Source organism: Microtus oregoni, unplaced genomic scaffold (genome assembly GCF_018167655.1).
Source record: "Microtus oregoni isolate MIOR12 unplaced genomic scaffold, Mior012 000005F_ref0000423, whole genome shotgun sequence".
Classification (NCBI taxonomy): domain Eukaryota; kingdom Metazoa; phylum Chordata; class Mammalia; order Rodentia; family Cricetidae; genus Microtus; species Microtus oregoni.
In genome coordinates this window covers 18,495,011-18,510,487 of record NW_024543064.1, presented here as the reverse complement: position 1 = coordinate 18,510,487, position 15,477 = coordinate 18,495,011, and the positions used below count along the sequence as shown (strand labels likewise).

Below are 15,477 nucleotides of genomic sequence, written 5' to 3'. Positions count from 1 at the left end.
CATGCGTCTGTGCGGGGAGGGGGGGGGGAGGAGCTGGTCCCTGGAGACAAGCCAGCTTTGCTCCCACTCCCTGCTCCCTGGAGGAGAGACATGTGCAGCCCCCAGAACCTGGCAGAGCCTGGAGAATACATCTCTCCATGGCTACAGAGCTCTCTTCTGGGTCTGAGGGAGTTTGATGTCTGGGATTTCAAGCCCTTCAAATGAAGCCACTCCAGGGTTTGCTCCAGGCAAGAAAGCAAGCTTTGGCCTTTTCCCACAGAAGTCTTCGTCATTAGCCGGCAGCCGTGCCCTCCTAGGTGGCAGCAAGTGTCAAGTGACAGCTTAGTCTGGGATGTTCAAGATTTTCTCATCCTCCGCACAAGGGAGGCTATTCTGACTTTATTTTTAGAACCTAATACAGGGAGGAGGGACACCAGGTATCAGGGCACCCCCTCCAGCCATCAGAACACACCCCTGCCTCCTCCAGGCACCTCTAGGCCTGACGCTGCAAACTGCCCTGACACCTGTGTGGTTCCAGCCCCCACCCAGAAGAGAAAGGGGTCTCCACTTGGAAGCAAGGCAGCCTGGGTATGACCACCTATGTAGCTGGGGAGGTCACCTCTCTCCTTCTCTCTGAGTGTTTCCCCTTTAAGATGCGATGGCGGATGTTCAAGAGGAGGCATCTGGAGGTGGGAGCCCATGTCCACACCTGACATGAAAAGAGACAAGGAAACGAGCTGTTTCTGGGCTCGCCTGCCAGCTCTGAGGGCAACGGGGACCCAGGTCCTTTCCATGAGATCTGAGCAGGCCCAGGTTTCAGCCCCCACCCCCACCGGGTGAAGGTGGGGTCCAGGCAGCAGGGGGTATAACTTCCTGGGCCTCGGCAAGGTTGTCTTTGGGCCCCTTTCTTGGGGTTCTTTCTCAGGGATTTTTTTTTTCTTGTTCTTTTGAGACACACTCTCACTTTGTAGCTCAGGTTAGACTTGAACTCCTAACCCTCGAAAGCCGGGACTGTAAGCCTGCATGACTATACCCAGCGTCCCTTGCTCTTTTAAAAAGGAAATCATCCTTTACAACTGTATCAGTAGGAAGACACATCTGATCTCCGCTGGGTACATTATTATATGTGTTTTTATTCTTCTGATCAGAAGGAAATTGAAATTAAAACATTCCGCGAGCCCATGGGCCCTGAGTGTTAGGCTTAATGAAGAAGTCAGACTGCGCAAGGCCATGAGGAGTGAGCTATGGCTGAGCGCACGGAGATCTCTGCCTTCCAGGCCTGCACCCCCACTACACCGAGCATCCTCCCAGGTGTGGCCTGTGCCGTTCCAGAAACCCAGCACCCAAGAACACAGACCCCCCTCCCACATCACCCCTCCCAAGTCCACCACTTCCATGGCTCCCCACACTGGGAAGGCCATAATAGCTCCAGGAATGGGAGGTGTGCCCCTCCTCAGACGCTCCGAGCGTCGACAGTAGGAGTGGCTGTTAGCACACATTCTGACTGGTGGCAAAAGTGAACATCACTTTCGTGGACCCTCTCATGGGCCCACTGGGCCTGGCTCATTTCCGGCCTTCTTCCCTGCCTCACATTCAGCTCCCAGCAAGGTACACAGTGAGGCCTCAGGACAACAGATGCCAAACTAAACTCCAACTTAAGCAATAACATATGCCGCCACCCCCATCTGCTGCCGGATGCAAAACAATGTCCAGCTGCACTTCTAGGACATGGTTATGTCAGGATCAGGGTCCTCAGCAGAGCCATACCCTGCCTACAGGAAGTGACAAGGACAGGGGGTTTGAAGCAGATGGCTCCCTTCCTCCATCCTTCCCTCCTCAAGGCCTTGGGGGTATGGGTACCACAACAGCAATGACCTCGAACGGACTAGTCCCGGACTTCACAGTTACTGGGGGAGAAAAAGTGATTGTGTGTTATCCCATCATTAAAACACAAAACAAAAGCCACGGGCAGAGAATTGCAAGTTGTCTCTCAGACTTGATGAAAAGAGAAAACAAACTTGAATATTAGCACCAAACTGTGCTGACAGCTCACTTCCAGGGCTCTTTGTCTCCGTGGGGCTCTTTGAGAAAATGTCATGGTGCCTATTGATTCTAGTTATGCTCGGGAGGACCGCCTCCTGGGGCGTGAGGAAAGGGATCGGCTTGTGCCAGAGGCCCCTGGCCAGCAGGGGAGAGGCTGTGGCTGGATGCCGCTCTCTGCAGTGGTCAGTGATCCATCCCTGCAACCCCCATCGCTGACCCCACTGTTCACTCGGCTGCAGGGGCTCTCATCAGCTGGAGAGAAGTACAGCCCAGGGGGACACAGCCGCCCACGGTTTTCGGACCTTGAAGTAACCCAGGAGACCATGCCCTAGGCACCCGTGTAGCATGAGGTGGAACCTGCAGCCCTGAGCAGCTGAGACCCGAGGAGCCAGGGGTCCTGGCTGTTGAGCCTGGGGCAAGAGGAGGTGTTTTGTGCTACATCTGTGGACCTGGTGTTTATGCTCACAAAAGTTCTCTTCCCACAGATATGCCCCACCTGTGCCACGCTGAGACTCCAGCAGCCCCAAAGGGACCACGAGCTGGCTCATGCTCGCCTCTGGGTATTTCTGTGCCACGCCCTCCCCCCCCCCCCCCTCACACTCTTCCGTTCGTGTTTCTCTGCTCTGGGAAACCATCCCCTCAAGAGCAAGCTAAGGGGATGTGAAATTTAGGTTTGCAGACATGACCCACACGCTTTATGCTGACCCGTGTCTACACAAGCTGGGGAGGGCTGCACAGTGGAGACAGTGTCTGGCTCACGGGAGACACCCCACAGCACTGTGTGGACAGCATCTAGCACACCGGAGACACCACGGGTGTCAGATGAAAGGGACAGGCTCCTGTGATCCCAACAACGGTCACAAGGAGACTGTCACCATCCCCATTACACAAGAGAGAAAGCATGCTCCTGTCCAGTGAACAAGCGATGGAGTCAGAATCTGAGGAACCCATGGCGCCTGACTCCCAGGCCAATGCCTGTGTCTCGCAGTCCCCAGACTGGAGAAGTTCAGTTTGCCTCCATCTTAGCTGGACACATAGCCCTGGGGTTGACTGGTAAGCAGAGAGACCACTCCATAGCATTGGGGGGACAGCAGGGAGGGGTGGTTGAAGGAGGAGGGATTTAACGTGAGAAACATTTGTGGGTGTCCCAACTCACCCCTAAGAGGAGGCAGGACGATCAGGACCCCTGCAGACCGGGGCTGAGCAGGCAGTGCAGGGCACTAAAGGCAGCATGCAGCAGGAGGCTAACGTTGGTGCCGACAACAGCAAGTGTTGACAAGCATAACAGAGTAACTAGAACCCTCACAGCTTGGAGCTGCTAATTGGCTTAACCAACTTGCAAAACTAATACTGTCCCAGGAAAGCTGGGGAAGCTAAGCAGCATGATCCAAATATGGGGTGTGTCTCATATGACCACCTGCTATCCCCACCAGAGAAAATAATACCCAAGTACTCTTCGCCCTCAGACAGACCCCTGGTGGAAAAGCAAACTGGTGTAGCATGAAGAGAAACAAAGTTTAGACATTTGATTACCATACAACCCAACAATCCTCTCCTACGCATATACCCAAGAGAAACGAAAGCCTATGTCCACACGTTAATGATCACGGCAGCGTTGTTCATTACAGAAAAAAAAAATGAAAACTTAAAATGTCTGTCAGTGACTGAGCCCATATCGTGGTATATCCATACGATGGACTAGTATTCAACAATAAAGAAGAGCGAAAGACTGATACAGGCTGCAATTTGCCTAAACCACTGCGCACACTCAGAGGAAGAAGCCAGTGACAAAGACCAGGTGTTATACGAACCACACATGGGTTCCTCTGGCGCTGCCATGAGAAACGTCTGGACAGAGGGAAACCTGACTTGGGCTCATGGTCTCCATGGGTCTCAGTCCACCGTGGCTGAGGAGGCATGGAGGGAGTGACTCGGTCATACTGGAGGAGCTTACAGTGAGTCCTCCAACACAGGGCAGGTGTAATCTCCAAAGTCCACCCTTCGTGGTACTTCTACCAATCAGGGCTCACCTCCCAAAGGCTCCACAGCCTTCTAAATAGCACCACAAGTTGGGGACCATAAGCCTGTGGCGGCCAGTTTAGAGTCATAATCATTTAGATAAAGCACTCAGAATTAGCCAGTTACACTGGGTTGGGGGGGCAGGGAAATTGGAGCCGAGTGGGGACCACCTGCCTGTGAGTGTGGGGTTTCTACCACAGATAATGCAAATGTTGTAAAATGAATTCTGGCGGTGGCTAAAACTTCCATCAACATACCAAAAATCATTTCACGGTAACCAAAAAGCATTTTACAGGAGTCACCAAATACCAGAAACTAAAGTGGCCAACAACAGCAGAACAGACAGGCAGACCCGACAAAGGATCAGCTACCGCCCACAACAGAATAAGGAGATAAGAACCAAGTCCGGAAGGCACAGGACATAATTAACGCTTAACGCACACAAAATGAATCCATGGTGTGAGGAATCCAAAGAGCAGCCACCCCTGGGAACCTACTGACCAGAAAGAACCTTCTAACGGAGCAGGACCCTCTCCATGCAGGTCTGCAAGGCCAGCCACAGCTGCATCTGTGTAGAACTTGCAGGACTGTGTGCCTTACGATTTTACCTTGCAGATGTTGCAAGCAATGCCTTGGAGCTTGGGTCTTTTTTTTTCCTCAAGCAAAAATTTTGTGGCTTTTCCTGGAGGTATACTATGGCAAACCAAAGAAAGGGAGAAAAAGGATCCCATAAGTCTAGCTGAGTGAATCACTGAGTTTATTGGGGTAACTTAAATGAGCATGGGCAACTTGAAAGCAGTTGCATTACCCTAACAAGGTGGCAACTCATGAAAGTGGCATCCCTAGAGCTCCCTGTGGGACTGGCAGGGGGCACCAGCTGGCCAGTTTCCCTTTCCCAGCCATTGTCACTACTCATAATCATGGGGGTGGGGCTTTGCAAATCTTTTAAGTTTCAGGAACTTCCTATAGTTTGTGTGTTTCCTTTACTTCCTGGGTCTTATTTACCAAGTCTCCTTTCAACAGCAAACACTTTCTCTCTGAGGACAGAGCTCTGTACATAGAAGAAACACTTGCACGTTCCAAAAGCAGGGTTCAGATCTAGGTTGTCAAGCCTCCGGGGAGTCCCTGCCCTAGGTACTATCTTCCCCATCCTCAGGCACCAGACCAGATGGCTGTAGAGAATTCTACTGGCATTGCTGATCTGCCACGGTGCGAATCCACATTCCTATGAGTCACAGAGTTTGCTGGGAAATTTGGCAAGTGCGTGCCATCAGTGTTGTGAGAAGAGAGGGGGCTGGTTGCTGTCGGCTCAACCTTGTTTCCAAGGAAAGAAAAAGGTCTTTGGAGAGTGGGTGGAGCACGCTGCCACGGGGAGGGAATGTCAATTTCAATATGAATCATTTCACGCATGGCAGTAACTCACTCTGGGAATAGATACCCTGACTCACTCAGCTCCCACAAGAGCGTGGCTTGTTGCTAACATTTCAGATGCCAAGAGAATCAGCAATAGTTGGGGGAGAGAGAGAGGAGAGAGAGAGAGAGGAGAGAGAGAGAGAGAGAGAGAGAGAGAGAGAGAGAGAGATCCCCAGTAAATGCCAGGAGTCCAGAGGCAGAGGCCCTGTGCACAGACCCTTTGTGTGGACACTGACAAGGCCCAGAGGATATTGTGAGCTCTGGTGACAGCCGGCGCCAGTGCTGGGACACCAACCCAGGCCTCTCGCCTGAGAATTCTTTTTACAACAACCTGCTACTATATTTTCTAAGGAAATAAATTCTCCCCTGTGCTAATGCTTTTAAAGAAAAAGAAAGGGGCCATGAAGCATCTTAATTAGAAACTGCTTGGAGGAGAGGGAGAGGCCTCAGAGGGAGCAAGCAGAATCCAGCCAGTGGCCAGCCGGCTGCCCCAGAGCCTGAAGACCCAGCGCACCATGCTGCAGAGGAATATTTACTCTGAAATCACCAAGGGTGACCCAAGGGACATTCTGGTCATCAGAAGGTGGCTAGGGGATTGTCATTCAAGGTCCCAGGGAGACCTCATGGGACCCGCAGCATCTGTCCACTGACCGCAGGCCCAGCCTGTCCTTCAACACAGGGGCTGGCTTTTCATCCAATTACCCTCCTTGGGCCAAAGGCACATCTGCCAGTGGCCTGAGTTTCTGGTTCATTTCCTCCGTGCTTTTCCACCCTCTGGCCTCCGGATGGAGCATGCAGGGCTTCCAAAGCATGTGACTTCCTGGGAGGGTGCTGGCCGCCCCAGAGCCTGACCTGTTCTGTCCAAGGAACTGCAGTGTGGCCACTTGCAAAGCTGATGACAGTCATTTCTCAAAGCAAACTCCAGCCCCAGTCAGGAATGTGCGCTCAGCTTGCCAGAATCAGCCAGCTGCCCAGCCCCACACTGAGGTTCCAGGAACTATAGATGGTTTTTCTTCCCCAGAAGAAAAACTCCAGGAAAAAAAAAAAAACAGCTCGTAAAACAGAAACTGTATTTTCACCAGACAACTTGAAGTGCTATTACTTAACCAAAGAGACGAAAAAGGTACTGGACGGGGGGGGGGGGGGGGGGGGGGGGGCAGTGAGATGCCCAGCAGGCAGGCAAAGGTGCTTGCCACCAAGCCTGATGATCTGAGTTGGATCCCTGGAACCCACAGGACGGAGGGAGAGAACAAATTCCTGAAATTTGCTCTCCGACCTCCACATATGTGCCAGGGCGTGTGTGCACCCACATATAACCAACCACACGCGTGCGTAAATAAATATAATCCTTAAAAAACAAAGCATCAGGAACAGAATGCATGTGTGCAAGGAAAACTTCTTGTATGTGTTAGCATGCAGGTGTGTGACATGTGTGTGAGGGTCAGAGGACAACCTCAGGTGTCTCCGCGTCTCTAGGCACTGTCCACCATGTTTTCTGGGACAGGGTCTCACTGGCCTGGATCTAGCCAAGTAGACTAGGCTGGCTGTTCCAGTGACACTCCCTCCCCCATCCGCCCGGCTCTATATCCCCAGTGCTGGGGTTACACGCATGCACCACCATGCCCGCGTTTTTACATCACATCTGGGAATCGAACTTGGGTCATTATATACTTTGCTGACCGAGCCATCTCCCCAGACCAGGAAGAAAATCTTAATGTTTGGTGCCACTCTTCGTGTCTCAAACCCTCCAGCCTCATACAGCGTGAAAACCGAGTGCCCCAGAGGCCTGCGACTTCGGCTGATGAATGCCAGGCATGGGATTCGGACCCAGGTGAGTGTCCGCAAACAAACTCTTGAGAGGCAGGGTAGAGACCCAGGGAGACATGAGATGTGGGGAAGCCGGTCTGCTTCACAAACTAGCTAGCTCGCAAAGCTGGCTTCTCGAAAGGGAGCCCCATGGGGAGAAGCTCTCACGTGTGGAACAGACCAGGAAGAATGGCGTGTGTACCAGTGTGCGCAGGTGTGTAGGAGAGTGTGAATGGCAAGCAGGTGACACTACTAAGGCACACGCCCTACAGCGATTGTAGAAATGGCACCGCGGGGCCTGGATTTGTTCACTCCTCAACATCCTATTTGCTCCGCTTACAAGGCAAAGATGATTGTTCTCTCTGCCAAGGCCGAGCACCGCCAGCCGCTGATCTGAAGATCACACCGTGTTCGTTTTGCCTCTCGACTCACTCACGGCTATATATCATCCCCATGATGGGGACTGGGCTGGCAGTTCTATCAGGGAACCCATGGGCAGAGACAGAATCCAATTTGGGGCTTCCACAATCACCCTGGGGCTTGGCTTGGAGCTGGGGAAATATCGCTTTGGGCCACACAAACACCTCCATCCTCCACAGTGAAGATTCGGGGAATCAAATTTGCTGAGCAAGCGGGACAGCTACTTTTCCAGGCCTCTCTGCTGATTCTGAGTGCACTTCACGGCAGGAGGTCAAGACCACCACCACTGAAGGGGACGGAGCCGCGGAGTGAGCAAGGCCATGAGCAAGGCCCAGCCAGGCTGGGAACAAAGGGGAAATGGTCCAGGCAGAGACCATGGCAGGCTGCTCATTCTTTCTACAATACATCAAGAGCCTGCTGCGTGCCAGACACTGCTCTTTCCTGGGTTAGAATTAGAGTCATTATTATTAATTAGCTCGTAGAACGCTGGCAGCGGCTGCCATGCGATGAGTGCACGTGGGCAGGTGTTGCACCAGGTGGTTCTCACACGCAGCAGCTGCACTGAATCCTCAGCGGGAGAAGCTGCTGCTGTCGCCATTGTGCAGATGGAGAAACTGAGTGCAGAGAGGTCAAGGGAGCAGCTCTGCGACAGAGGATGAGGAAGTGGCAGACCCAAATTTCAAACCCAGGCTGGTCTGACTCTCAGATCCCTGCCCCTTGCAGCTCAGCTCAGCCAGGCTGCAAGCAGGTGTTCCTAAAGTTGCTGGGCAGATTTTCTATGTGGAAGACAAGTCCTTTGAGCCCTAAAAGCTCGGTTCGTATACAGTAATGACGCCGAGAGACAGGTGACGCGGACCCTAGCTGTGGTGTATAGGGGAATGAGGACTGGAAGACGCATCGCTCCAGCCCTGAGATGGCTTTCTGTTCCATTCCCTACACTGTGTTCGCTGCGGGACAGGGCAGAGTGGTAGCTTACTGCTCGGGCTTCAGAGCCCACACTACACCTGGGATTCAGCTATTGCAAGTCCTGGAGATTTCTAGTTCTGTTCTCTCACCTGTGAAATGGGGCGACCATGGGGAAGTGACACCTTACAGGGGATTGAGGGGTACACTAGAAAACACAGCTATGGTGTTGGGAGTGATGTGTACACAGGGTGTGGTGGCCTCTGGACCCCAAATCCCACACTCTTGAAAGGCAGTTCTGAAACTCTGAGAGTATCTATCACTGGTGGTGGTGACCCGGCCACAGTGTCAGGTCACAGGGGACAATCTGGCTAATCTCTGGATGGGTGTAGCCAAGTGCAGTGGCCCAGGATTCCAGCCACTAGAGTTAATGTGTGCTGTTGTCTCCACCAAGTCCCTTTTCCCCCTCTCTGAGCATTAGCTTCCCCAACTCTAAAACAAAGGAATAAACCAGGTGGTGGTAGCACACACCTTTAATCCCAGCACTTGGGAGGCAGAGGCAGGCCGATCTCTGTGAGTTCAAGGCCAGCTTGGTCTACAGAGTAAGTTCCAGGACAGACTCCAAAGCTACACAAAGAAACCCTGTCTTGAAAAGTAAAAATTAAACAAAACAAAACCGGAAATGAACAGTCACACTATCAAGGCAGACGACTCTGTCCCGTGCATTTCTTTCAGAAGGGCCAAGCTCTCACTGCGCTGACAGAAAGATGAGCACTCATTGAGTGTCGTCACGGCCAGCTGACATGGACTGCAAAGAAGGGGGATTGCCGATCACATGCCCTGGGCACCCCAAACCCTTCTGCTGGCAAGAGGCTGGTTTACTTTCTGCTGTTTTCCTGTCATGAAATTCTAAGTTGCTGCTCAGATGAGGGGCCAAGAGGTGCAGTGCCCACTGCATTCCTACCAGGGCAATGGGGATGGGGCAGGGGACAGCCCTATGTTACTTATGTGGGTTTCTGGGTCCAGGGAACTTGGACATGCCCTAGGACATGGGAGCAGCAGTTTGACCCCAGGGCTCTTCCTGTGCCATGTTCACAGCCATGGACATCTGTAGCGTGCTGCCTGTGTGCTGAGCATGTGCCATACTTGAAGCACTGGACAGCTGCTGCGTGCCGCCTTGTACTGAGCATGCACCATGCTCGAAGCACTGCATATCTGTAGCGTGCAGCCTGTGTGCTGCGCATGCGCCATGCTCGAAGTACTGGACATCTGCAGAGCGCCTCCTGTGTGCTGAGCATTCGCATAAGTTTGTGTGCATTAACTACTTCTTCTGAAAACAATTCTGTTACTGCCTCACCTTGCAGCTGGCCAAAAAGGCCCAGTGAAGTTAAGAGACTTGCCCAAGATTACACAGCTAGCAATAGCTGAGTGACATTAAATCCCGGCCCTCTGGCTATGGAGTCCAGGGCCCCCAGGGAACTTCTCTGTCCCCAGGTTCTAGCAGTGGGTATTAGTGGCTGGCCTCTTCTACAGGCAAAGAGACTGGGCCTCTGTGAGCCAAGCTACTTACTTTACGATACGGTGACTGCCAACCTGTGATGGCTCTTCTGCCCCTGTACCACGCACTGCCCTGGTCTGAGGACTGACCTCTGTGGCAGGAGCAGGAAGACCTACTGCCCAAGAGCCTCCTCGGTGCTTCGGGCTGGATCCTGGGCGTATCTCCTTATTAATTACCAGGGACAGGGACAGCAAGATGATTCACTGGGCAAAGATACCCATCAGCAAGCCTGTCAATGGGTGTTCAAGCCTCAGGACCCACACTTAGGAGACTCCTTTGACCTCCACCTCTTACACACACAAAATACACAAAATAATTATGATCCCCACAGGCTCAGGAAACTGAGTCCATGCCCACTCCGTGGAGAGCCACAGAAGCTTAGCTGGATCTACAGTCCATGCGTCTCTACCATCCAGCCGCACAGTAGGGGTCCCACATGGCGAACTTACAGAGGAAGGGAAAGGCCAAGAGCGGGCTGTCTTCTCTGGTGGCCTTGGGCGTGTCTTCCAATGGGGCCTGCTGAGCCGGATGTGGATGAGGACAAGCTACAAGCTACTGGGACAGTGGAATGCCCAGTTCACAAAAACTGTCCTCAGCAAGAGGATCCGCCCTCGGGGCAAAAACAGCTTTGAAGAAGGACGGGACAGCATGGGGCTGTTGGCATGGTGAGGGGCCACACAGGGAGACCGGAGAGACCAGGCTCAAAACAGTGACCACTGTCACCATAGCTCCTACAGATCTTGGCAAAGGGAGGCACTGGTGTGGTCTCAGGACCCTCCCCATATGCAGGCACACAGTGTGGTCCCCAGGAACGGGCTGTGGGAGCCCATCACATCTGAGCACTGCACATATGCGTGCTGGACAGGGTCCCCTGTAAGTCTCATTTCGTCAGGCAGGGCAGGGTGAGTCTGTCTATTCCTGCCTACCCAGGGGCATCTTGTGTCTATAGGGCCCAGCCTACTTGAGGTCACTGGTGATGGCGGAGGCCACCCAACAGCCGCTCCCCACTCCTCCCTGGGCCAGGAAAGAAGCAGGAGTGTGGGCAGAACAGGGCAGCTGCTTCTACCTCTGGGACCCTCTCCCTGGACCCATGAATGGAGTCTTATCTTCTAGGTGTGCTCTCATGGACTCTGAATTCTGAGATCTGTCACCATTGCCGGGGCTCTGAGACAGGCAGGCCCAGGCTGTGTTCAGAGCCACCTGTGGCCCTAACTCCCAGAAACAGATTACAGGAAACATACTAGCCAAGGAGCGCTCAACCAGGAAGCAGGGACGCCTGAGTGTGAACCTAGGTCTGTCTGACTCCAGGATTTCAGACCAATAAGTGTGATTTACAGCAATATCTAATGGTCCCCTATACCTGTCCCTTTCTGAAGACCCTGGACAGGCCCCAGGAGAGGGCCAGGAAAGGGGAGCCCCTTGAGTTCCAGGCAGCTGACCCCAGGCCCAGCACCCAACAGTGTGGAGAGTGAAAAAGAAAATGGATCAAAGCAGCCTCCTGTCTGCTGTCCTCTCCCTTCCCCCGGCCACCAGGGCACCCTGGGGGGGCATGTTTACTGCCAGGAGTGCCGTGGGGACAGGCAATGGGTTCCTCGGGCCTCCACCTAGGATCAGGATGTCCAAGGGACCTCACAACTCATCGCAGGCTTCCTGGGTCAACTGCTGCTCTCACTGACTGCAGTCGAAATCATGCCGCATTCCCTCCCAACACATGGTCCTTCGGGTACTCAGACACGCTCCCACAGATGTCCTCACAGAGGCCCAGGACAAAAGCTGCACCACCTGGAGCCCAGAGAGGTTAAGTGACTTGGGCACAGCCACAGCTAAGGACGGAGGGAGGATTCGCACTCAGGTCTTCTTGAGGGATTTGTTCTTTCTATCCTTTTGGGAGCCCAGGGCTCTCCCTTACTAGATAAAGTCCTGAAGGGCTGTCTGTGATTTAAATCCTAGGCTCTTAGCCAGATGGTGATGGCACACACCTTTAATCCCAACATGCATGGATCTCTATGAGTTTGAGGCCAGCATGGTCTACAGAGCGAGTTCCAAGAAAACCAGAGCTACACGGAGAAACCCTGTCTCAAGAAACATTAAACAAATAAATGAGTGACTGAATAAATAAATAAATCTGTCACTTTGGGCCAGACTTAGCCCAGTCCCTCCTAGAAGTGCTTCCTGCAAAACCTGAGCAATAGCTGGGTCTACACTGAGCAGTTTCAAGCCCCACGGTCAACATCAGTTCCCCTTTATGGAAAAGAGAGGGGGACGATTTAAACCACTAGTGTCTTTTCCTATGAGCTGGGCAGACTGTCATCCAGCCACTTGGGAAGCTGAGGCAAGAGAACTGTTTAGGCTCAGGAGTTCAACATATCAAGAGCCATCTCAAATATGTATTATTATCATTATTATTGTTTTGTTTTTTAAGACAGGGTCTTTCTATGTAACCCTGGTTGTGCTAGAACTCACTGTGTAGGCAAGACTGGTCCCAAACTCATAGAGATGTACCTGCCTCTGCCTCCCAAGTGCTAGGATTAAAAATATACGCCACCACGCCTGGCTGAAATATTTTTAAAAAATCAATACAAATATTCTGTGACAGTTAATCTTCCCCGTCAACTTGGCTGGATTTAAAAATCACAAAGAGACACACCTCTGGATGTGACTCGGGACACAGACTGAATCAATCGAAAAGCTGAGCACCAAATTCACTTCTCTCTGCTCCCTTGCTATGAAAACCATGACAAAAGCCACCTCACATGCCTGCCCCGTGCCTTCTCCACCACGATGGACTGTGCGTCCTAAAACTGTGAGCCAAACAAACTCTCTCTTCCTTAAGTTGATTTTGTCAGATATTTGGCCGCAGAAAGGAGAAAAGCAACCAACACACATTATTTGTCATTTACAGAAATACTAACAATTTACCCTAAGCCCCTCCCACAGAGTCAAAACTGTGTAGACAGGATAAACGCACAGGAGGGAAAACTGGAAGGACATGGTCAAAGATGTCAACAGTGGCTACATTTACAAGACAGATCAACTTTAATCTCTTCACTTACTTTGCCCACTTTTGTAATTTTTGGATCCCTTCTCCTCCCACATTTACAAAGGCCTAAGGCTGTTCAAATCCATGTCCTTTTCTCCTGTGACAGAGGTGACTCATCTGGACAGGCTAAGAGCCTCCAGCACTGACTGCAGGAGGAGGATGTGCGTCTGGGGCGTGTCTCCTAAACACCAACCCTGACACTGGGAGCTCCACACACAGGCCCCCGTCTCGGGTATCCAACCACCCTTCAGGTTTCCCTGGGGATTTCCAGCTCAGGCCTGCTTCTCTAGATCCAACTCCAGCAACCTGTATTCCTCGGGTGTGAGGACCAGTGGGTATGGTGCCGCCTTTATCTGGTCCAGCATAGCATCCTTCCCTAAAGGAAGGAGATGGCTAGGCTGTCCAGAGCATCTTCTCTCTGGAAGGACATTTGGACAAGAAGGCTGGGCTTGCAGCCTTTAGGAGATGTACCAAAGGGTTCTGGGTCCAGAGAACACTATAGCAGGGAGGGGGCACAGCCAGGGGGCTGCCGGAGAAACACAAGGGACATGTGTCCGATCTGCTGTCACCAGGCAACATGAACGACACCCCGGAATTTAATCTAAAGGCAGCCTGAACACAAACTCTTTATACACATTTACTCTGTGGGGCAATGCCATCTCACCACCACCCAGTAAAGTGAATTTACCCAGTCTTCTGCGTTCACATCACCAAACCCTATCCCCTCACCATCCTCACCATCCATCCTCACCATCCCAAGCTCGGACGCAAGGCTGTATGAGAGGGCAGACGCACTTGGGTCCTCCGAGTCCAGAAAAGCTTGGAAAGCCCAGAGAAGGGCAGACCAAAGTGGAGCTGCACTCAGCGCCCCCGGGGTCTGTGTCAACTCACCGAACATGCTGCCCTCGTAGCCGTCCTTTGTGAGTGGCCGGAGTTCGTTCTTGCCCATCGCATAACGGCGGTAATTCTGCCACGCAAACCGCATCATCTGCGGGAAAGAGCAGGGGACCAGACCCCGGTGAGCTGGCGGCCAGTGGTGCCCTCCATACCCTCTGCCAAGGTCTCAGCCTGATTTCATTCCCAACCAGAGCTGCCTGGAAAGCCGTTCCTCTCAAGTCACTCCACACACCAAAGATCATCCAGAGGCTTCCCAGAAGGAACCCGGACCACCTCCTAGGCGTTAAGTGTGGCTCACTGGTAGAGCCCTGCCCATCGTGTCCGAGGTCCTCCTTTTGATCCCCAGTACTGAGGAGGAAAAAAATAAAGGGCACCTCTTTCATGTAGCCTTCCCTGCTCTGCCCTGGCTTGAGGTAATCCTCTCAAGGGAAGAGAAAGGACACACTGACTCAGGGCGCATGCCTGTCTCAGTTGAACAGAAAGATATCCTCCCTCCCCTTCCTCCTGACAAAAGTACTGTGAATCACTCTCTGTACATAAGGAGCTGGGTCAGAAGTGGGGTGACCTGGCCAAACTGTGGTTTATTGACAGGGCTGGGAATGGAATCCACACTCTGGTTCAGGAGTGTCGGGTCTGTCCCTTGAAGACATGAGAGTCTCTATGGACGGTGATGACCTACCCTAGGCATCATGGGCTCCCCTGGACCCAGTTGGTCACTGTTGTTTGTGATTTTTATGGCCGTGGACCAGGAGCTCCGTGAAACCAGACACCATACCTGCCTGGCCTCAGTTTCCCCGACAGAACCCAGCCCAGGACAGTATACACTATCAGAGTGCCTGAGAACTACCACTATGCGCAAGAGTCTCTAGATAGATGAGAGCTTTGCCAGTCCCCCAGGAGGGTGGGCGTTTGCTCCCTAGCTGCCCTTAGCCCTGGAAGCTGAGGGACACACAGTGGCAGTCGGTGCCCACCCTGCTTCCTCCTCTCCAGTCTCCCTCTTACCCTGTGCCTGGCAGGGTGCAGGAGGGCGGAGACAGTGGAATGGGGCACGGATCAGGACTGGCAGGAGGCACAAGTAGCTGGGAGAGCAATGGGGGAGTAGACAGAGCTTGGGGCTTGAGTTCTAACCCCGCCTCTGTCACCATCCCCCTGCTGGGCATGCCACTCCCTGCGTGGAGTCTGCTTTAACAATGCAGGGTGATACCCGTTCAGCCACCATCCAGAAGGGTTCAGCGACAAGAAAGAAGTGGAAATATCTGCGGCCAATGGCAGAGATTGACAGACACCACCTGTCCTCTGTGGTGATACAGAGGATCCCCCCTGTATCACACAGGTGAACTTCCTCTATCCAAAATGCTTGGAACCAGAGCATTCTGGAGTTCAGATTTTTTTCTCAGTA

General features: G+C 52.7%; 1 protein-coding gene across 1 annotated transcript in view; it reads right to left on the bottom strand.

Annotated features, from left to right (window-relative positions):
* Positions 1-15,477, bottom strand: part of Man1c1 (mannosidase alpha class 1C member 1) — a 147,635-nt gene that overhangs the window by 69,348 nt on the left and 62,810 nt on the right. The window contains exon 2 of the mRNA XM_041652696.1: positions 14,073-14,169. Coding sequence (XP_041508630.1) covers positions 14,073-14,169 — 97 coding nt within the window. The remainder of the gene's footprint in view (positions 1-14,072; positions 14,170-15,477) is intronic.